This window comes from Aythya fuligula, chromosome 1 (assembly GCF_009819795.1).
Source record: "Aythya fuligula isolate bAytFul2 chromosome 1, bAytFul2.pri, whole genome shotgun sequence".
In the NCBI taxonomy this organism is placed as follows: Eukaryota; Metazoa; Chordata; class Aves; order Anseriformes; family Anatidae; genus Aythya; species Aythya fuligula.
Window position 1 is genome coordinate 42,976,471 of NC_045559.1, and position 20,355 is coordinate 42,996,825.

Below are 20,355 nucleotides of genomic sequence, written 5' to 3' on the forward strand. Positions count from 1 at the left end.
GGCGGCGGCGGCGGGGTCTCGTCAGGCGGCGGGGCGCTGCGCGGTGCGCATGCGCGGCCGGCGGGCGGGTGGGCGGGGCGTAGAGGGGCATCCTCTCTCCTCATTGGGCGGAGGCGCGGTGAGTGGCAGCTGGGGCCGGCGGAGCGGGCGCCGCCTCCATCTTGCCCCCTCCTCAGGGCGCGGCCGCCATGTCGCAGTGGGGGGCCTACTACCGCGCACAGCCGCACGGCGACGACGACGAGGAGCGGGAGGAAGGCGACGGCCATGAGGAGGGCCCGGAGCCGCCCGGTGAGGCTCCCCGCCGGCCGGGGTCTCGCTCTGCCCCCGGGGGGGCGGCGGGGAGCCCTTCTGCCACGCGTTTCCCTCCCCTTTTCCCGCAGGGGGCTCCGGGTTCTCGGGCCGGGACAGCCTCATCTTCCTGGTCGATGCCTCCCGGGCCATGTTCCAGCCCTGCCACGACCAGGAGGCCGCGACGCCCTTCGACATGACCATGCAGGTGAGGCCGGGCGGCTGCCCCGCGCTTGGAGGGCTCCGAGCGATATATGGCATAAAAAAAGGTGTATTTCCTTCATATCCCTGTTAAAAGAGAACGGTAATGAAAAATAATAACGCTTTCCCCCCAAAAAAACACAAAACATGTCGAAAAGCAACACCTTGAACTCTTTCTCCTGGCAAAACGTAGCTTAAAGCATTCATTGTGGTTCTTCTGTCCTCCACAACTCATAGGAACTGCTAACCGCCAAAGACAAAAAGCATTTCCACCAACACTGTGACAAATGTTCACGTTTTGGCCCCTGTGCGTTCTTTCCAGTGCATCCGGAACGTGTACACCAGCAAAATTATTAGCAGCGACAGGGACCTGCTGAGCGTCGTGTTCTACGGCACCCAGACGAACAAGAACTCCGCCGACTTCAAGCACGTCTACGTGCTCCAGGATCTGGACAATCCAGGTAAAGGCAACAGAGAGATAGGAACGTTCATGTAGAGGGCAGAGATTAAAAAAAATAAATTTGTGTAGTACTGTCAGTAACTGGCCTCTCTGAACACAGAGCTGTCAGGTGAACAGAAAGGTTCTTGGTAGTGAGATGCGTTTCGGGAGGGTGGATTTAGAAATTTAGTGGAAGCTTAGAAACGTAACGGGAGCTTAGCCTTTTCTGTTTTAGTTTGTTCAGATCTCCTTTCTGTGTCTTTTTTTTTTTCTATTTTACTGTGGTCATTCGTTTGCCTCTGTTAAAGCTAAGAGGATCTCAAAAGAACTCTTGAGAGCCCGTCATGTGCTGGCCACACTTCAGAATAATATGTGGACATTATAAGGAGCTGCAAGTTACAGCTGGTGGAGAATATCACAGAATGGCTGAGGCTGGAAGGGACTTCTGGAGGTAATCTTGCCCAGTCTGCCTGCTCAGATAGGGTCAGCTAGAACAGGTTGTCCGATTTGTTACCTGCTTAGGGTGTGTTGTCTCTAATTTTCGTAGGAAGTTTTGCAGTTCTCAATTTTAGCGCTTCCGTTTTGTTCGGATTACCTTGCATGCACTTGTTAACAAGAGTGCCAGTTGTTGAATTGGAAAACCTAGAAGCAGTGCGATGAGTGCCTGCTTGGGGCTACAGGTTATCAGACAGCTGAGAGTGTTGTAGGGGAACTCTGTCTACTAGCTTTTAATAACTGTCATTATCTCCGGGGAGGTTTTATTTCATTTTCTTAACTGGGAGGTGCAGTTTAGTGCTTTTGCTGTCCTGCTTTAATAACGCATGGGTTTTCCTGTAAGAACTGTGCCTTGTCCTACTTTCAGAATTAATTGCAAGTGGGACCTGACAGGACTGCCCAAGGTTCTTCTCCTTTCTTTGGAAGAAAGTGCCTTACAATTCAAGCTCATCCTTTTTCCTCCTCCTTCCCTGCTTGCCCTTTTTGCCTTCGTTAGGGGCAGTAGCTTCATGATGCCGATAAAGAGTGCGGATGAAAGGTGGACGTTGCTAAAAAAGGGAGAAAACCGTACATTTACTGCCACTGGAGAGCCACATGGAAAAGACATGCTATTATTAGTTATTATGTAGTTGTTATGAAAACTTATGGTATCAATTAAATGAAAGCTGAGGATGAAAATGGGGGAAAAAAAAGGATGTTTTCAGATGAGATTTCAAGAGTGCTATGGAATTTGAGTGAAGGACAAAGGAAGAAGCTCTGCAGAATGCAGTAGGTAGAAAATGGAAGCTTGTCTCCCTTTGTAGAGTTGTGGGAGAAGACAGAGGAACTTCTTTTAGATGGCTGGAGAAAGGAGTCATACTTGGGCCAGAGTAATCCCCAGGTCTTTAAAAAGCCCATCGGTACCTGACTGGACTGGTGCTCTGCTCCATGTGGTGATCTGCGTGCTGAATCTCACCTCTAGGCTGATGCTATCGGGCATGTGGGGCAAAGCAGCAGGAGGCGTTCTTAACCTTCCCAAAGTGCTGTGGAGACAGGTTGCATTTCAGTCTCTTCTCCGTTCGCTGGTGGCATTGAAGTCTGCCGTTCCTCTGAAGTGGGTACAATTGGTGCATTTTCTGCTGAGAACTTGTCCTTTCAGTTCAGGGTGTGTAATGCTTTGATCGCTGCGTGTTTCCCCCAACAGAAGGTGCCCCACGTTGGTGCCAGGGCACTTTGCCTCCTCTTGCAGGTTCTTTCAGCTGATAACCAGCTTACATTATTGAAAAAGTTGGGCTATCTCAAACAGTTTTCTCAGGTAGGGGTTGGAAGGACATCACTACAGAGCTGTTGGGGGCGTTACTCACGTGTCAGCTGCAGGGAACCGTCAGCGCTTATTTGGAAGAGTTTGTGGTACTTGTTTCAGTATTTCTAATACATGCAAACACTCATTTCCCTTAGGGGCGAAGCGTGTCCTAGAGCTGGACCAGTACAGGGGAGAAGAAGGGCAGGCGCTTTTCCGCAAGACCTTCGGCCACAACGCTGACTACTCACTGGGCGAAGCGCTCTGGGCCTGCTCCAATCTGTTCAGCGATGTCCGAGTCCGGCTGAGCCACAAACGGATCATGCTTTTCACCAATGAGGATAACCCTCACGCCAACGACAGTGCCAAAGCCAAGCTGGCCAGGACCAGAGCTGGTGATCTGAGAGACACGGGTCAGTGTGCTCCCCTTCGGCGTAGGCCTGGAATTTGAGGCGATAAAAGTGACGTGATGGCTCCTTGCAGCAGATGTTAAATGCATTGCAGGTTCCTGATGGAAAAAGGAATCTTTCTGGTGCTTTCTAAATTAGAAAGTTTGATATCCAATCTAAATTAGAAAATCCATTATCCAACCTGGTATCCGACAACAAACACTTCTTCCTAGGGTCTCTCTATCTACCCTCATACCATAAATCAGAATTAGAGAGGGCCATGGAAATCAAACTATTTTACTTCATTGTTCTGCCTCTTTTTCCAGGAAGGGAACAATAACACTAGCAAGGGAGAAATGGCACTAAGCCAACACAAAAGGAAGATTAATGATTGCATTCTCAATTAGCAGAAAAACAACCTGGGCTCAGAGACTGGAGAGCAGGTGCTTCGTTAGTTCAACTATGCAGCTCAGATAAGCATTGTTTTTGGAGTTCAGCATACATGCTAGATCTAGAAGCTCTGAGGCAACCTTAATCCATCAGCTCTTATAACTGGGAAGGGGGAATTTCTGAACTGATTGCTTCCCTCTATGCCTGAAGGAAGATTAGGTTTTAAAGGAGCTTAGCAGAGCTGTTCCATGCACCATGTTGATGCAATTCTCAATTAAGGAAGGAACCTTTTGCGTGCGACCTTGCTTTGACTGAAGATGAAGAAGGTGTTTTGCCTTTCTCTCTAGCAACTTGCACATCTGGTGCAGGTGGGGCAATTCGGATCTTTCTCTGTCAATGACAGAGAAATCTGAGAGTTGTGGAACAGGCCAGTGTAAGAGCAAAGCAGTTTCAGTGATCCTCCTGTCTTTTACTTTCCTTCTAGGTATTATCCTGGACTTGCTGCACTTGAAGAAGCCAGGAGGGTTCGATATCTCTTTGTTCTACAGGGACATTATAAACGTAGCAGACGATGAGGACCTTGGGATCCAGCCTGACGAGTCAGGGAAATTGGAAGATCTCATGAAGAAAGTACGAGCAAAGGAGACAAGGAAAAGGGCTTTAGTCAGGTGCGTGTCTTGTTATGGTGTGTCATTCAGTGGAAGCAACTGGATTTTATTTTCAGACTGCATCTCACCTACCTCTTCTGGAAAGATTGGTCTCTAAAAGCATCGCTACTTTGATTCCTCAGTCTTAATTCCTAAGCCTGAGATTGGTGTTTCTTTCTTGGCTTCCAAGGGTATTTGTCCTTGGTGGATAAGAGTGAAGAGTGAATCTAGGCCTCCTCTTTTCCACCAAGTGATGTCTCCTGTATTAAGGTTGGCCAGAAAGTATCATGCTGAAAAAATGACATCATTGCCTAAGTAAGATACCTACCCAAAAATCGTCAACTTGTGGTCTAAAATGTTCAGTTTATAGTGCAATCTGATAGAAATGAGGCTTTGCTTATCCGTGTTAACTTAGAAAAAATTAATCTCAATGTGACTGATAGGTATTTTGGTCAGTAATTAGTTACGTGTGGCCAGTGTGTCTAGGCACTTGGTATGGATTCACACAGCCTTGATATTCCTGATCTACTGAAAGGTTAGAGATGCTTACAAAGAGACTAAAGGGAACTTGACAAAGCAGATGGAAAGTATTTTTGGAACCACCTCCTTCATAACAGTTGATTTTATTGAGTAAATTGATGGCAGAATGATGTGGGGTGGGTGCACAATAAGTGAATGAACTCTACAGCCTCATGTTTTTTTTAAATATATTAAAAAAAAAATCCCCACTTGAGCTGTTGTTACCAGCATTCTTGCTCCTGCATGCAACTTTGTTTTTCTTTTCTGGGAGTGAGACTCAAGTTTTCTAATATCCAAAAAGGAAGAATCCTGTACCAATGATATTTTTGAGAGGAGAGCAAGTAATGTTCACAGTAATTCACTGTCCTGCGCTTAGAACTTCAAGATTACCTTCAATTTTAAACTTTTCCCTCTGAGTTTTTCTCTTAGCTTTATATATATTTTAAATCATGGTATTGGTTGTCTTGATGGATTTCTTTGGGGGAGTTTTGCTTTCTGCTTGAACGGTTGTGTGAATTCAGAGGTCATATTGCATTAAGCGCAAGTGAATTTGCCCAGCCATGAACTTGTCCTGTGCTCTACCTGAGGGTAGCTGCCCTTCCGAGTGATAAAAGGTGGAAGAAATTTGGTAGTTGAACTGTGTTTAAATAATTTTTATTACCAGAAGTGACAGCGTTGCAAGAATGTTTTTACGCAAGTGAAATTAGGGAGAAAGTAATAATATGCTTCCAGTTAGACGTGTGACTTAGGGTGGGGAGAGGAGGTCGGGGAAAATTATCTGGGAAATTACTGGTGTTTGTTTATTTGTTTGTTTTCAGAAATGATGGTTCAGAAGTCTCAAGCCTGTATCTGCTTTTCTACACAGGTTAAATCTCTATTTGAACAAAGATCTGTCTCTTTCTGTTGGTGTTTACAATCTTATTCAAAAAGCTTACAAGCCATATCCAGTGAAGCTGTATCGGGAAACTAACGAACCCGTTAAAACAAAAACGAGGGTGTTTAATGGAAAAACAGGCAGCTTGCTTCTGCCTAGTGATACAAAAAGGGCTCAGGTAATGTATTACGTGTCTGCTTCTTCCTGTCACTGTGATTGCTGGATGGAGAGGTGGGGGAAAATGTTAAGCCTTTGCTGCTTTTTTTTGTATTTCACTTTCAAGATGAGATGCAGAAATATTTACATCTGTATGCCCCTGGGGATGGTGTGGTCACTTTGTAAGTTATGCAGAGAGAGAGTGGGCTGTTTCTCTGGCACGACTCTCGAGGGAGAGCATAGCTGCTGCTAGCAGTGCGCCCGGGAACACAGCTCATTTCCTTCTGTAAGGCAGAGCTGGGTTGGCAGCATCTGACCTTGCGTGGCCTTGTGCTGTCACTGCTGGTGATAGCGTTTGATTCATTAGGAACTTATTTTGACTACTTCATTAAACATATGAGTGTGGATCACAGAGGGTTTTTAGAACTCTCCTCCAAAGAAAAAAAAAAAAAGCATATTAGCTTAGTTTATCTATCTATTTATTAATTTGTGCTTTGCTTCGTCTTCCTGCTTGATAGCTTGGCTGATGTGGACTGAATGATTGTCACGTTCTGCTCAGGCACAGCCTTACTTCAAAGTGGGGTAGCCAGTTGCTAGGGGAATTGTCACAAGTGCACTTTGTGTTTCTTTCCATTCCAAAAGCTCATGAAGTTGTTTAATTATTAGTTTTATTTATATTGGACACAAATGTCTTGAAATAAAATACAGAAGATAAGCAAAAAGCCAAGCATCAAGCCTTTACATGTCTACCTTATGCAGGTGCACTACAATGCATTTTAATTTTCGTGGAATATGAATGATGCTTCAAAAACGTTGGTTCTGCCAGGGGTAGCTGACGTGCATCTGCTGAAGCAAGTTTGGAGCCAGGGATCCGAGAGGATCTCTGGAAGTGTCTGGTCCATCCCAGAACAAAACTTGGGAAACTGCATCAGGTCATTCTGGGCTTGTTTGGGCCTGCTCTGAGTAACTGCAGGGCTGAGATGTGACAGCCTTTCTGGTCCAGGTTTTAACCAGTGGCTTGGGAAAGTGCGTTTTGCTAATGACAAGTCTGAATTTCCATTGGGACAATGGTTGTGGACTGTGACATGCCATTTCAGCGTGCACTAATCAGGAGAATTTGCTCTGTATTGTCTAAAACCCCCTTTTCAGTAGTGGAAGACAGCAATTGCATCTTCTTCTTCACCTCTCTCCTTCAAGTTTTCTTCTGCTGTCATCATTTCTACATGTTCTTCTGTGGCTCTCTCTAATTTAGGTGTATGGAAACCGCCAGATTGTGCTGGAGAAAGAGGAAACAGAAGAACTAAAACGATTCGGTTCTCCAGGCTTGTTTCTCATTGGCTTCAAACCACTTTCAATGCTAAAACAGCACCACCATATCAAGCCTGCCCAGTTCATCTATCCTGAGGAGTCCCTAATAAGTGGTAAGCAAGGAAGGCAAGAGAAGATCCATCACCTTGCATTAGGGTAATCAGCTGATTCATAGCCTGTTTGGGTGGTGATCACTGAGTGTGAAATCTTCATCGAACTTAAATTGTTAATGTTGAACCATATAGAAATAACTGTTACTGCCTCTCTCAGTTGCAGTTAATTTTCTTCTTCAGTAGCAGAAGAGCTGATTGGGCTTTGTGTTTCATTCATGCAAAGCAGCTGATTATACTAAGCACATATAGCCCCGAAATACTTGGTTTTATCATTCATGGAAGTGAAGGATTCTAGGACATGACAAGAAGGCAAATGTGGTAAAAAAGCAAAACAAAAAAAGTGAAGATAACTGCAGTTTTCAAGTCCATATCAGCTACAAGTGTAAACACAAGACTTGGGAAGTGTGGTTGAATTAACGCGTTATTGGCTTGGGAAGAGAGGAGAGGATGCCTAAGATTGTGTTTTCTCCTTTATTTATCTATCTTTGGAAGTTAATTCATCTAGAAATACAAAATTAATCCATCCCAAGCTGCATTTGTAAAGGAAAAGGTCCAGCTCCTCCATGTGCCAGTGGGTAATGAGGGCTGAGTTACAACCTTGCATTGTCTGACTGAGGAAGAACCTTTATGGTAGCTTCTCCAGCTTAGCAGTTTCCCGAATGAAACACATTACTTGTATGCCAGTTTTTTTGTAACCACTCTTATCTGGTGAAATACGAAGCAAACATACCTGGTTAGGTCTCGAGGGGGAATATTGCAGTGTGAATTCTTAATTTGTTACTTCTGCAAAACGTCCTATGATGTGCTGCTGTTCCTATATCCCACCTGACCAGAGGTAGGCTTTGTAGACATCTTCCAGTTTTCAACCTTACTTCATTTCTCGGGTGTTAGTGTTTTCAGTTCTTTGCTCAGAACTCTCTCAGCTCTGCTCATGAGGGACAATATGAAGGTCATTTTAGAGGTTTCTCCTTTCCAAAAGTTGCTTTTTACCTCTGGAAATACTGCAGGTGTTTTAAAGAAGTCACAGATGATCAATCTGTAATATCTAGGGTTACGTTCCTGAACAAAGGAGCAAATCTGTCAATCTGACCTATGCAGTCTTTGCTTTCCAGGGAGTACAACTCTGTTTAATGCCTTATTGATAAAGTGCTTGGAGAGAGAGGTGATGGCGCTGTGCAGGTACACCATCCGCCAGAACACTCCCCCTCGCTTTGTGGCCCTGCTTCCCCAGGAGGAAGAGCTGGATGAACAGAAAGTGCAGATATCTCCTCCAGGTACGGGAAGAGATGCTTTCTTTCCCTACTCTGTGGGATGGACTCAGTACAATAGCTTCCTGCGTTGTGTGAAAATATTCTGACATCATTTTTCTTCAGTTTTGTCATTGTAAGCATCTGATGGTGCATCTGATTTTAAAGCTTAAGTCGCACCTCTGCTTGCTCGGGTGTAACATGGCTACAGTATTTTCCCTGCCTCCTACCCCTTTTTAGCAGATTTAAGTAACTGAGCTAAAAGATAAAAGCCCTTTTGTCTGTTTGTTAGCTAGATGAACATGTCTTTCCCTGAATTTTATTGCATCCTTGGTTATGTTGTAAAATGTTAATATATTTCACATATAGAACCTTGCACCTTATCAGCTGAGTGGGGAATGATTAGGGACCGCAGGCAGATTCTTGCTCTTTTGCATTTTCTCTCTTCTTTAACTGGAAAATCCTCTACTGGCAGAATGTAAAGCAGGGGAATAACGTTGCTTGTGTACGATGTAAAGCGTTTCAGAAATAACATCTAGTCATTAACCAAATTTGCAAGCAAGCCTTTTTCAAGCTCATATTTAGTGAAAGATGGGGAAGGTGGACAAGTTACTGTGATCTTCCACTTAAAAAAACAGGTCACGAGTTTTTCAGCTTTTAGCTATCCATTTAGTGAGATTCTTTCTCAAAAAGCCAATAGTGGTGATAGGTATTTACATTGAGATTGGGATTGATTGTCATATTAGGTATGAAGAATTGCTGCTACTTAAAACAAAATAGCTAGCAAGTCTGGGGAGTCATCAGACCTACCTATTTACTACCTTGGTCTTTCCCATAAAGCATGTTTTTGAGGACGTTGTTCTGCGTAATTGTTCTCTCACTGTCCTTGTTCTGCGTAGGTTTCCACGTCATTTTCCTACCGTATGCAGATGATAAGAGGAATGTTGATTATACAGAAAAGGTGCCAGCCAGTCAAGAACAGGTGAACAAAATGAAAGAAATCATTCAAAAACTCCGGTTCAAATACAGGTACGTGCAGATAAATAGTGTGTGGGGTGCACATAGGGAAGAACGCACAACGCTATCGCTTGCTCTGTTGTACGTATTTTTCAGCTGCAGTTTCCACACGAGATTTTGGTGCGTGTGTTCACTAAATAGATATAATTGGGATGTTTCTTCACACCTACTAATTAAATCATAGAATCGCCAAGGTTAAAAGGGACCTCTGAAGATCATCGACTCCAACCCCCCCCTGCTTAGCAGGATCACCTAGAGCACATTGCGCAGGATGGCATCCAGGCGGGTTTTGAGTATCTCCAGAGAAGGAGACTCCACAACCTCTCTGGGCAGCCTGTTCCAGCGCTTTCTGGCATTCTTTAACAGGTCTACAGTAAATGTTTTAGAAAGACATAATTACAAATAGTTTAGAAAAGTTTAGAAAGACGTAGTTACAAATACACTGGCTGTAAAACATTCCACACTCTGTACCTTGGGGTTGGGGAGCACCTTGCTTCCCAAACGTAAAATGTTTGCTTGTGTACATCAAAAAAAGTGAGATGATGACTTGCCTAAACAAATTGCTTCCCTTTGCAAAAGCCTTGTACAAACTTTATTCTTAATCGTTCTGAAATGCCCAGGCATTATGTGCTGCATGTAGTATGTTTGGGAATTCTTTATAGTATTGCTCTGGTTCTCTGGGCTGTTGTAATTGGTTGCAGAGGTTCCACATTTTGTTCTGGTTGTGCCAATCTATCACAAATCAGATCTGGATGAGCTTATGTCAGAGAATAGGCCGTTTTCATCATAGCTAGGACAAAATTCATGAAGTGCTCTTAGGGGACAATTTTTTATTTGTAGAAAGTAGCATAGGTGGAGTCGATGAAAGATGCTTCTGCCTGTTCCTCTCACACAGCTTTTAACATTGTGGATACGTGACAGGGATGGTCATTCAGCAGATAAATTGAAGAGGAAGAACAGTTTTTCCAGTGAGATGGATTGATGTGCAGGAAGGAGGGAGGTTTTACTTTGAAATAGGTTGGTTGGAGATCTTACATGTCTTATCTGGCTTCTCAGCAGCATGAACTGAAATTTTGGGGGATTCTTGACAGGACCGACAGCTTTGAGAACCCGGTTTTGCAGCAGCACTTCAGGAATCTGGAGGCTTTGGCGTTGGATATGGTGGAACCAGAGCAAGCTGAGGATTTGACAAGTGAGAATTACTGATGGATGTGATGGGCAGTCGGATAAAGGGCTCTTGATGTCGTCTCTTTGAAGTCAGAGATCTGGTGCTACAAAACCAAAAGTCTTCTAGAAGAATGTTTTAGTCATGTGCTGTTCCAAGATGTAGAGTTTTGGACGTGTCTTCAAGAATTCTTCTTTAAAAATTCTTTCTGTCTTCAAGAATCTAATTAATATCTTGGCCTGATAAATTGGCAGCATTTCTTACCAAATTATTCTGCTAGGAGGCAGTGATGCCACCTTGTGGCTGTGACGATTTATATATAAGAATATCTCAAAGGGTAGAAACCTACTTTTGAAGGGGATGTTTTTTTTGTTAGTTTCTTTTGTTGTTTTAAATTATGTTGTACGCTAGGAATAGTGTTAGAGCAGCTATTTGTTTCTTCTGAAGTGATACCTAGCAAATAATCTAGGTCCCTGTGCTAGGTACTGTACAAATATATGACAGAAACAACCTGTTCTGCAACCAACTGCTTGTAACCTTAGGTAGTAAACTGCTGTAATTGTCCAAGGTTAGACCTAGGTAAAGGTGGCACCAGCTAGGAGATCTGTATCACTTCTAACATGTAAACTTTGTTCTGTGTCTATATTTACTGTTCAGGGATATGTCTGACACTACTGCACATGTATAATACAAATCTTTGATATTAGCAAGAGCTGTGAATTTCCCACTTGTGATTTTCATAACATAGCTCTTTGCATGCTTGCAAGATGTTTCCATGCTAGTTTTTACAGAAGCAAGATGGTGTCTTGTGTTGTGCTTGTTTAGACTCCTGTATTTGCTCTGTTTTTAAAAGGGCAAATCTTTTTCTTTTCCTAGTGCCAAAGTCTGAAGAGATGAGCCGCAGGCTGGGCAACCTGGTGGAGGAGTTCAAGCAGCTGGTTTATCCTCCTGACTACAACCCTGATGGGAAGGCTGCAAAGCGGAAACAAGGCAAGTAATGACAGTGCAGACACACAGCATGGTGTCTGTTTTCTTTTCTTTAGTTGAGGCTTCTGTGTTTTCAGTGATTCTTAGCACAGGATATTTTGGTATCCAGCTAGATAGCTGCTGTAATGAGAAACTGCATAGTGAAAACCGAGTGGTGTAAGAAGGAATGTGGGTAAATTGTTATAATATATCCATATTTTTTTATAACTTTGAGTTTTACAACAGAGAAGTAAAATTGTTAATGCTTTTAGTCTGTGTTTTGGGTGAGGAAACAGATTTTTACTCATGGAACAGTTTTGCAAGCTCAAGATGGGCGTCTTTAGGACTAGGTGTCTACGTAATGCCCAAGTACATACATAGTTTGGGAACCTGTGAAACTCTGCATAAAGAAGGAGTGCCAGCTGAATTCCCTGTGTGAACACAAAGTTTTGTTCTTGCGTTTGAGCTCCTATCAATGAAATGCTGCATCGTTTATGTAGTGAGTGGCACTTTTAGAAAGAAATGTAGAATGAGTGTGTAGATAGCCATTAAGGTGTCATGCTAATGGCCGCTAACTGTGGTGTGTCTAAAAAATGCTGATGTCTTTCTATTTAATTTTCTTTTTTAATCTTGGCGGTATAAAATTTGTCTTTCTAGCCTATGATGATCAAGCTGACAAGAGGCCCAAGATAGAAGTCTCGGAAGATTCGCTGAGGAGTTATGTGCAGGCTGGCACTCTAGGCAAGCTCACTGTACCTGCTCTGAAGGACACCTGCAGGTTTTATGGGCTGAGGAGTGGGGGGAAGAAGCAGGAGCTCATAGATGCGTTAACTGAATATTTTAACAAGCACTAAGCAGGAACAGAAAGCCCTGGTTGACTTCCATCTGGTTAAAGATGACTGTCTTAAGTGTATGCTGAGTCTATTTAGTCCTGCTCTGGAAGAGAAGGCAACTGTTGCTGAATCCAGCAGTGGAGAAACTTCTAGTCATTACAAAAAATCTCTGCAAACTCAGATTCTGTTCACAGTAGCCAAAGGAAGAATTAAATTTCCTGCTAATTCAGGTTGTCCACTGAAAGCAAACACAGTTGTGCCTTCCTGGTTTCTTAATAAAAGTTATTTTGGACTTCTTTGTAACACCAGCTATACCATCTTTTCATCAAAAAGACAGCAAAACTCACTTCAACGTGAGTAAGAAAGCAGAATGATCCGTGTTAGTGGCACCACATGCATTCATCTGCCTGTGTGCTAACACAGGATGTAAATGTAGTGGGTTACTCCGCTACTCTCCAAAACTGCCAGCGTTAGTACCAGTAATCAAAATTGGGTTCTTTTCTACCATCGGCATTATAAAGATTACCAGCAGATCACAAAGGAGAAAATCATTGCTGGTGATCAGTGCCCAGTCGTTGGGGCAAAATGCCAACGCTTGGTAAAGCTGCTCAGCCAGGTTTTCCATTTTTAAATGGCAATTGCAAAAACAGGTTTTAAAAAAGGAAAGAAAAAGTCGTGTTCCCTGGAGGGCTGCAAGCATTGATGACAATTAAATTACTAAGATGGCACAGAGCTTTTCCACCTCTGTAGTGAGTATGAGTCAGAGTATTGAACAGGCTTCGGTGCTAAAATCCGTGCTTTAAAAATAGCTCGCTGTGGCGGGTAGCCCTTGTTTGTTACTTCCACTATTTTTTTAATTATACTCCTGGAGGCTGCATCTGGGGATGTGTAAATTTTGGTTTTCAGACTCACCCCAGGATGTCCCACCTGTCTTGCAGTGCAAGGTGAGTTAAATTTTCATTGCTGTAGGGAACAACGCTAATTGTTCCTAAACTGTAACTTGATGCAAACATGGAATACGTGAGATGCTCATTTTGGTCTGTGTTGTTTTTTTTTTGTTGTTTTTTTTTTTTGCGTTCAGCCAAGATTCTTGTGTGGCACGCTCAGTTGGGCAACATGCTGAAGAATTAAGTCATACATTAAAGTCATACCCATACTGCAGCGACTGTGGCACACTTATTAGGAGGCAGCTGCAAACACTGGTGACGCTGCGAGCACCCTAGCTGTACCAGCACGCTGCCCACTTGCACAGTGCTGCTCAAAAGAGGAGCTAACATGTATCGAGCTCTGCCATATTGGAACTAGATGGTCTCTCAATCAGCCTGCATTACAGTAGATATTTTAAATAAGGATTTGTCTAAGCAATAAATTCCTTTTGCGCTTAGGTGAAGAAGTTACTGTAAATACTTGTCTTAGCAAGACTTGAATTGAGTGCAGTGGAATAGTGAGACTGCCCTGTCCTTAATTCTGTGAATTTTCCTTTCCTGGCTGCCCTTATTAACTTTGTCTTGGCTTGCTAACCCCCAAGCGCAATATGTTCCAGGCCTTAGATGATTATGGCACATTTTGTCTAGGTTATTACATTTTTTTTCTTAAAGCAGGCTATTACATTACACAGAACTTTAACAAGGATGGTGGTAGAAGGCTTCAGAGCAGAAAATTAGACAGTTTGGCTTGCTCAAGAATCCTTTATTTATGCTCCTTATGTGCTTTGTTTTACATCAGCTGTTTTGGCATGGTACAGAGAGGGCAAGTCCTTTGCAGAGTTGTGCTTTTAAACACAACTAGCTCAACAATCAGGGAACAGCAGCCTTTCTGAAATTCATACAAATGATAGGACTCCAAAATCTTTGTATTGACTCAACAGTAATGTCCTTGCTGAGATTAATTTACCAGCCATTTATAAAAATACACAAACGTGATTTAAGTCTTTTTGTGAGATAGTTTCATCTGTGGGGAATGTACCAAATAGAGGTATGCAGTTGGTGCCTCTGTGGAAACGTTATAGAACTTATTTTCCCTTCTGTTGTACCTCTCAGTCTTTCCACTCTAGCTTTCCTTTCCTTTTTGGAAAGGTGAGAAGCACAACTGAGCTGGGTAGCCACGTGAGGAGCCAAAAGCCTGGGGGTAAACTTCCCACTGTTAGAAGTCCAGGCATGCTGCAAATGTGTTCAGTACGATCTGCCCCGACACGGAGGTCTATTCTTCTGCTCAGACCAGAAATTGGTTTTATTACACAACATGTATTTAACTACAGCTAACTCTCTAAAACCACTGCTAATCCAAAACGCTGATGGTGCTTCACGCTTTTCCAGATCATGAGGTTACCCATCATTCTCTTCTTGAGCCACAAGTTTGATCTGAAAAACTACTTGCTCTCTTGTTCTGGCCATGACTTCAAAGCATTGATTTTTAGCTAGATGACCATGATGTAGTAGCATCCCTCAAAGCACAGGATCCTCTTTATAATTTGCCAGAGGTATGGTACTTGTCAGTCACAGCAAGTTGCTGTCTACTACATTTTGTACTTAAAAATCCTAGGAAGCCCAAGCTTTGCAGGTCATTGATACAATCCATGCAAAGAAAACTGAAGGAGGATGAACTACCACACTGCAGTAGCCTTTAGGCAATCTCTGAGCAATTTAGCTTTACAAGTAGGAACACTTCAGTTGGTGGCAAACGCTTCCCCAAGGGAATGACAATTATGGACATTCCTGTGTTTAGCTTTGTCAGCAATTTTATTTTCTTAGAAAGACAGTATTTAAAAATAAGTGAAATTAAGAAATTTCCCCTTGTGCACTGCTGTAAGATTTCCGCTCCCCATACAGCTTTTCCAGGAGCCTTTTGTCTGGTCTCGAGAAGAGGGTTGTGCTATGTGTCCTGACCTGGGCTCCGCCTGCTGCTACACAGTAGCCACTGCCTTACACAGGGTCTGTGCTGCTTCACTTCAAACAACTCCAGCAGCCTCAACACCTGCATTGTACTGGGGAACCAGTCCTTGTCCTCTGTAGCCTAAACCCTTCTGAAGCACAAAGATACTCACACCTGTTAGAGGCTGAAGCTTAGCAGAAATACTCAAACACAAAGGAAACTAACAGGTAGGTTAAAAAAGCCCTGAGCAGGCAGACATGGAGATACAGGGAGGGTTTTTTTCTTCTCTTTTGAACATCCAACAGTAAATACAATTGTACAACCACTTTTCAGTAAGTATTACAACGAGAAGGACCATGTTGGAGTGGAATAAGAGAAAAGAGGGGGAAGAGGAGGCAGAGACACTTTAAGAATTAAGCCGCTATTAAACAAAAATGTGGTGTTTTGAAATGGAACACTGGTATAAAAACTCTATCATCACCAACTAAAGCTAGACATTAATTCCCCCTGACTTCATCTTTTACCCATTCCACACACACTTGAAATCATAGGCATTTAGACCAACAGTCTCTCTATAGCTTGCTGGACAGACTGGATCTGAGGCTTCAGCTGTGATCCCTCCTTGATGGTGATTGAACAGGCGATGACGGGCCGGGAAACACCGCAAGCTCTGCCCAGGGCCTGCTTGGAGCGCACAAACACATAAGGCACGTTCTTGTCCTCGCAGAGAAGAGGGAGGTGCAGGATGATCTCCAAGGGCTCAGCATCGGCAGCCATCACAATGAACTCCGCTATTCCTCGGTTCAGTGTTTTCGTGGCTATAAAAGAAACTGAAGAGTAAGCCTAGGTCCTTCCGTAATGCACATCTAATGAAAAATAACATTAGGAGGTGCTGGAATTAGCGTGAGCAAGAAGGAAATCTAGCAAGAGGACAGGCCAAAGAAAGCCAGCAGCTACAGGACCATGTAATAGAACCAAGGCAGCTTCGAGTGCAGGTTGAAGAGAAGTGTGCTCAGCAGTGCACTCATGCAAGGATGGAGGCTGGCCTTTGGAGTGCGAATAGCAGATCCTAGGGAAGGGATTATTCACAGGGTCACACCTGGGGTACTGTGCCCAGCTCTGCCCTCAAGCATAGGAGAGATTCACAACCCAGTGAGGCCAGCACAGGGCTGCTCATGTATGATCCCAGTACAGGCACCAGTGCTACAGTCTGAGCTTCTACCAGAACTGTAAGTGCTGGAAAGCTTTGTTCTGAGCCTGAATATTGCTTAAGCAGGCTCTAAGGAGGAGAGAGGAGAAAGATACTCCTAATAACCAGATCTATATAACATTATTGGCTCACAACTGGCGAGCACACAGTCCCTATCCATAGCTTCTCAGCAAACCCTTGCTATAAACACAGCATTTCTAGCACGCTGTGCACCAGGGCGGTCTCACCTTCGTTGGCTCCCTTGCGTAGCTGCTTGTAGTTGCAGGACTGCTGCACGAGGTCCAGCAGCGTTTTGGTGAGCTGGGCATCGGCCAGCGGGTAGGCTTTGGGATTCACCTCTGCCTCGCTCTGGGGAGAGGAGAAAGAGCAGCGCGTTACGCCAGGGGCCGGTGCGGGGTCCGCCACATCCACCGGCTGCCGGGCTCACCTCACATTCCAGTGCTTAATTTATAATTAAATATATATTTTTTTATTTTTTCCCCCTCCAGAGCCCCCCGGGCCCGGCCCGCCCCGCAGCCCGGCCTCCACGTGCTCCCCGCCCGCCGCCTCCCGGCCGGGCCCCGGGCAGGGAAGCGGGGCCGGGCGCCCCCCATCCCCCGGCCTCAGCCCCGCATGGCGCCCACCCCGTCCCGCTCACCATGGCGGCGGCGGCCCCGGTGCGTGAGGGAGCGAGGAGGAGGAGGACGAGGAGGAGGAGGAGGCGCAGAGCCCCGGCGCAGCGGCCCGGCCCGCCTCACCTCGCCTCGCCGGAACTGGGGGGGCGGCAGCGGGAAGGGGCGGGCAGCGCGGGGCCGCCTCTCGCTGCTGCTTCCTCGCCCTCAGCGCCGCGTCAGCCTCGGCTGCCCCGGTGGTGGCGGCTCCGCCGAGCCCGTCCCGGCCGCCATGGCGGCGCCGCCATCTCGTGTGCTGGCGGCGGGGCCGTGCGGCCGCCACGCTGCGGGCTGGGCGCTGCCCCTCCGCCCGCCGCTCTGCATCGCCTGCGCCCTGGGCACCCTGCGCGATGGGGGCGCCTCGGTGGGCAGCGCACACCCCACTGCCTCCCCATGTGTCCCCCTTATTCCCCCTCATTTCCCCCTCACAGCCTGGGGTTTGAGGTCCTGGGCTGAGGGGGCTCGGGGCAGGCAGCCCCAGCGTGGTGAAGAGCATTAGCCCAGGGCAAAGCATTAACGGGTTGCCCTCACACTAACGGGTTGCCCTCACGCTAACGGGTTGTCCTCACACAAATGGGTTTGTCCTCACACTAAAGGGTTTGTCCTCTCCCACCCGCAGCTGGTGCGGAAGAAGCACGCGCTGTCCCGCCTGCGCGATGCCCTGGCCTGGCAGGCGCAGCCCGTCATCCAGCTGTTGGCCCTGGACGAGAGGGTCTGTGCCTCTTTGGTAGGAACCCTCTTCGGTAAGAGCGCCCTTGTGCCACGCCAGGGAGGAGGCAGGTGCCTTTTGGGGGGGTAGGTGCGAAAATGCGAGGTTTCTTCTCATTTCAAACACCTTCAAAAAAAGCGAGACGAGACTTGAGTTACCCCACTCCATGCCTCCACCACCACCACTGTTAGGTGTAGCTGCTCCCCATGGACAACTGCTTGGAAGAGGTTAATTAATTTCCCCACTCCCCAAGGAGCTGAACCGGCACATTACTAAAGCTCCCGCAATTTTCCTGACATTTCTTTGAAGTCTTCCTGGAGAACAGAGAGTGCTCTGGCTTATGGCTCTTCTCAGGCTGCCCTCATCCTGCTTTCATGCCTCACTGCTTCCTCGTCTTGCTGAACTTGGCAATATGCGAAGGTTCACACAGAAATGAAAGCGTGAGCTTAAAAGGGTGCTGCAGGATCTAGTATCAAATATGCAAAGTAGTAATCTATATAGTGCTTTTTTTTTTTTTTTTTTTTTTTTTTTTTTTTTTTTTTTTTTTTCCACACCATCCCGTTAGTAGCTGTAGGTCTGATACCTGCTGCTTTCTGAGGGGTTGGCCTCGCAGCAGAATGCAGATGTCAGAAGGGGCCTTTCCAATAGCAGCCTCGCAGATCTTGAACGTCTCTGACAGGTTTCTCTTTGCATAGCAGTGGTGTTGGTCTTTGAAATGTGTTAAATCTTGACAGAGAAAAAATAATGGTGTAAATGAGGGAACAGGAAGAGAAAGGTGGAAGGTATGAATGCAAGTAGCTTTAAAGAGCAAACATAGTGGATTTCTTTAAGTCCACAATCTCAGTTGCACATCACAGATATTTCTTGTTTTGCCCTTCCCCTCCCATGACACACTGAATAATTCAAGCAATGTTTTCCCAGTTGGTTTCCCAGCACAAGCTCTGCTGTGCGCATGTTGGAAACAGCTTCATTACAAACAGAACTTTGTGCAGGTTTAGTTTTCCGAGTTGCACACATTTTTATTGTCTGCACACACAGTCCTGTGCAGATGTGGAGGGAGCAGTGCTTATGCCAATTCAGTCCTACACTGCACAATCCTGACACTAAATACACCAGGAGACAGGGAGCTGTACTTGAATTTCAGTGTTCTCTGATTTTAAATAATCAGTCTCTCTGATAATACAATTAAATTTCGGGGGGGGGGGGGGGACAGCTGTGGGATTTTGCTGTACTTGGTGTAACTCCTGGAAAAGTTGGAATCCCAGTCTAGGCTTGGGGTACAAAGAATAATATGTACATTATGGATTGAACCTAAATGAACCAAGGATACATTTGGTGCAAGAGTATAAGAGGGACCCCAAAGGTTTAAGCAATGCTGTGGAGGAAGCAGGAGAGAGAATACTCATTTGTTGCCTAATTGTGCAAATAACTTGGAAAACAGTGTCTAGTAACAGCTTCAATTTAGTGTTGGAATCGTTTTCACATGCCTTAAACTTAGTGTTCAAATGTAGTCTCAGCATTTTCAGTACCGTGGAGCGAGAATACTGCTCTCAGTGATGGGTGTGAATGGAAGAAGGAAGGGACATCTCACAGCTGGGCTCTAACTTGTGTCGTTCCAAAGTGTTGTAATTCAGATGTGTACTGCCGGATACATGCAGGGAGATGTGGTAATGTTTGCAGTTTCATATTTACCTACATAGGTGGAGCCACTGACTTCAACTATAAAGTGCAAGAGGAAAAACAATCTTGTAAAAAATTACAGGAGAACTGAGTGCCTCACAGTCCCTTTGTCCTGGTTAAGGGAGCCCTTTTACAAAGAACTCCTTGAGAGTATCCACCCTCCTCTGACAAAGTCAGCTTGGTCTCATGTGAAACAGGGGGAAAACAAAACAGTACTGAAAGAATTTACAGCTCTTTTTACAAAAAGCATTTTCAGCATTGTTTATCACAAGCAGGAACGAGTTCCACAGTGGACTGTGATTTATCTTTTAGGGATGTGCCATTCTGTGGAAGACAACGATGCCCAGGACCAATTCATAGAAGGTGAGAGGCAGGTGTCATGTCTCAGCCACTGGCAGTTTGTGAAGAAGGATCTGTCTTGTCTGACAGTGTGAGTGAGATGTTCAGCCTCTGCACAGTTGGAATTGGGGAGAGCATCTGTTTTCTTTCAGCTGCAAGAGGGACAAGCAGGCTGTGCCAATATTTTGGGGGGGAGGGTGAAGGTAGGGAAGAGGTGCGTGCAGATTTAAATATTAGCATTTCTCTGACAGGCTCTGTATGCACCTTGAATTTAGCATCAGTTTGGTAACAGTGGTAAACAAAGCTCCATCTCTGGGCCTGACTGAAGTCTCATTAAAGCAAATGGAAATCTTCCCGTTGGCTTCAGTGAGCTTTCAGATCTACTGCTTTCTCCTCAGGACAAAGAGTATTTGGGATTTAGCTGTGCAGGCTCCAGATTCCTCTTTGTGAGGAGTCCTTCATTTCCGATCCAAAGGGAGAGCCTGCAGGTCTGAGAAGGGATCTCTGCAGCCCAGTTAACCTTGGGTATCTCTGCTGAGTCTGGTGATATTTGCAGAGCAACAATTTCCT

At 45.2% G+C, this 20,355-nt stretch overlaps 3 protein-coding genes across 3 annotated transcripts in view; 2 read left to right on the plus strand and 1 right to left on the minus strand.

Annotated features, from left to right (window-relative positions):
- The first annotated feature begins 179 nt into the window (after positions 1–179).
- On the plus strand, positions 180–12,629 carry XRCC6 (X-ray repair cross complementing 6). The gene is made up of 12 exons (XM_032204939.1): positions 180–288; positions 381–496; positions 812–950; positions 2,861–3,115; positions 3,966–4,149; positions 5,513–5,699; positions 6,930–7,098; positions 8,211–8,372; positions 9,245–9,374; positions 10,454–10,554; positions 11,404–11,517; positions 12,151–12,629. The coding sequence occupies exons 1-12, from the start codon at positions 189–191 to the stop codon at positions 12,345–12,347; spliced, it is 1,854 nt and encodes a 617-aa protein (XP_032060830.1). The 5' UTR covers positions 180–188; the 3' UTR covers positions 12,348–12,629.
- Positions 12,630–13,994: 1,365 nt separating this feature from the next.
- SNU13 (small nuclear ribonucleoprotein 13) lies at positions 13,995–17,162 on the minus strand. The gene is made up of 3 exons (XM_032205709.1): positions 17,045–17,162; positions 16,635–16,755; positions 13,995–16,015 (listed from the first exon to the last, which is right to left on the minus strand). The coding sequence occupies exons 1-3, from the start codon at positions 17,045–17,047 to the stop codon at positions 15,753–15,755; spliced, it is 387 nt and encodes a 128-aa protein (XP_032061600.1). The 5' UTR covers positions 17,048–17,162; the 3' UTR covers positions 13,995–15,752.
- Positions 17,163–17,289: 127 nt separating this feature from the next.
- MEI1 (meiotic double-stranded break formation protein 1) overlaps positions 17,290–20,355 on the plus strand; it is a 34,113-nt gene continuing 31,047 nt past the window's right edge. The window contains 3 exon segments of the mRNA XM_032207573.1: positions 17,290–17,421; positions 17,677–17,800; positions 19,759–19,809. Coding sequence (XP_032063464.1) covers positions 17,290–17,421; positions 17,677–17,800; positions 19,759–19,809 — 307 coding nt within the window.

What these genes read in the sequence shown, in the direction of transcription:
- XRCC6 (XM_032204939.1), top strand. Translation starts at nt 189, where the DNA reads ATGTCGCAGTGGGGGGCCTACTACCGCGCACAGCCGCACGGCGACGAC. An exon ending in TGGTGATCTGAGAGACACGG is followed by an intron (nt 3,116 to 3,965) that starts GTCAGTGTGCTC and finishes CTTTCCTTCTAG; the next exon opens with GTATTATCCTGGACTTGCTG. An exon ending in AAACTCCGGTTCAAATACAG is followed by an intron (nt 9,375 to 10,453) that starts GTACGTGCAGAT and finishes GATTCTTGACAG; the next exon opens with GACCGACAGCTTTGAGAACC.
- SNU13 (XM_032205709.1), bottom strand. An exon ending in ACGCAAGGGAGCCAACGAAG is followed by an intron (nt 16,016 to 16,634) that starts GTGAGACCGCCC and finishes TTTCTTTTATAG; the next exon opens with CCACGAAAACACTGAACCGA.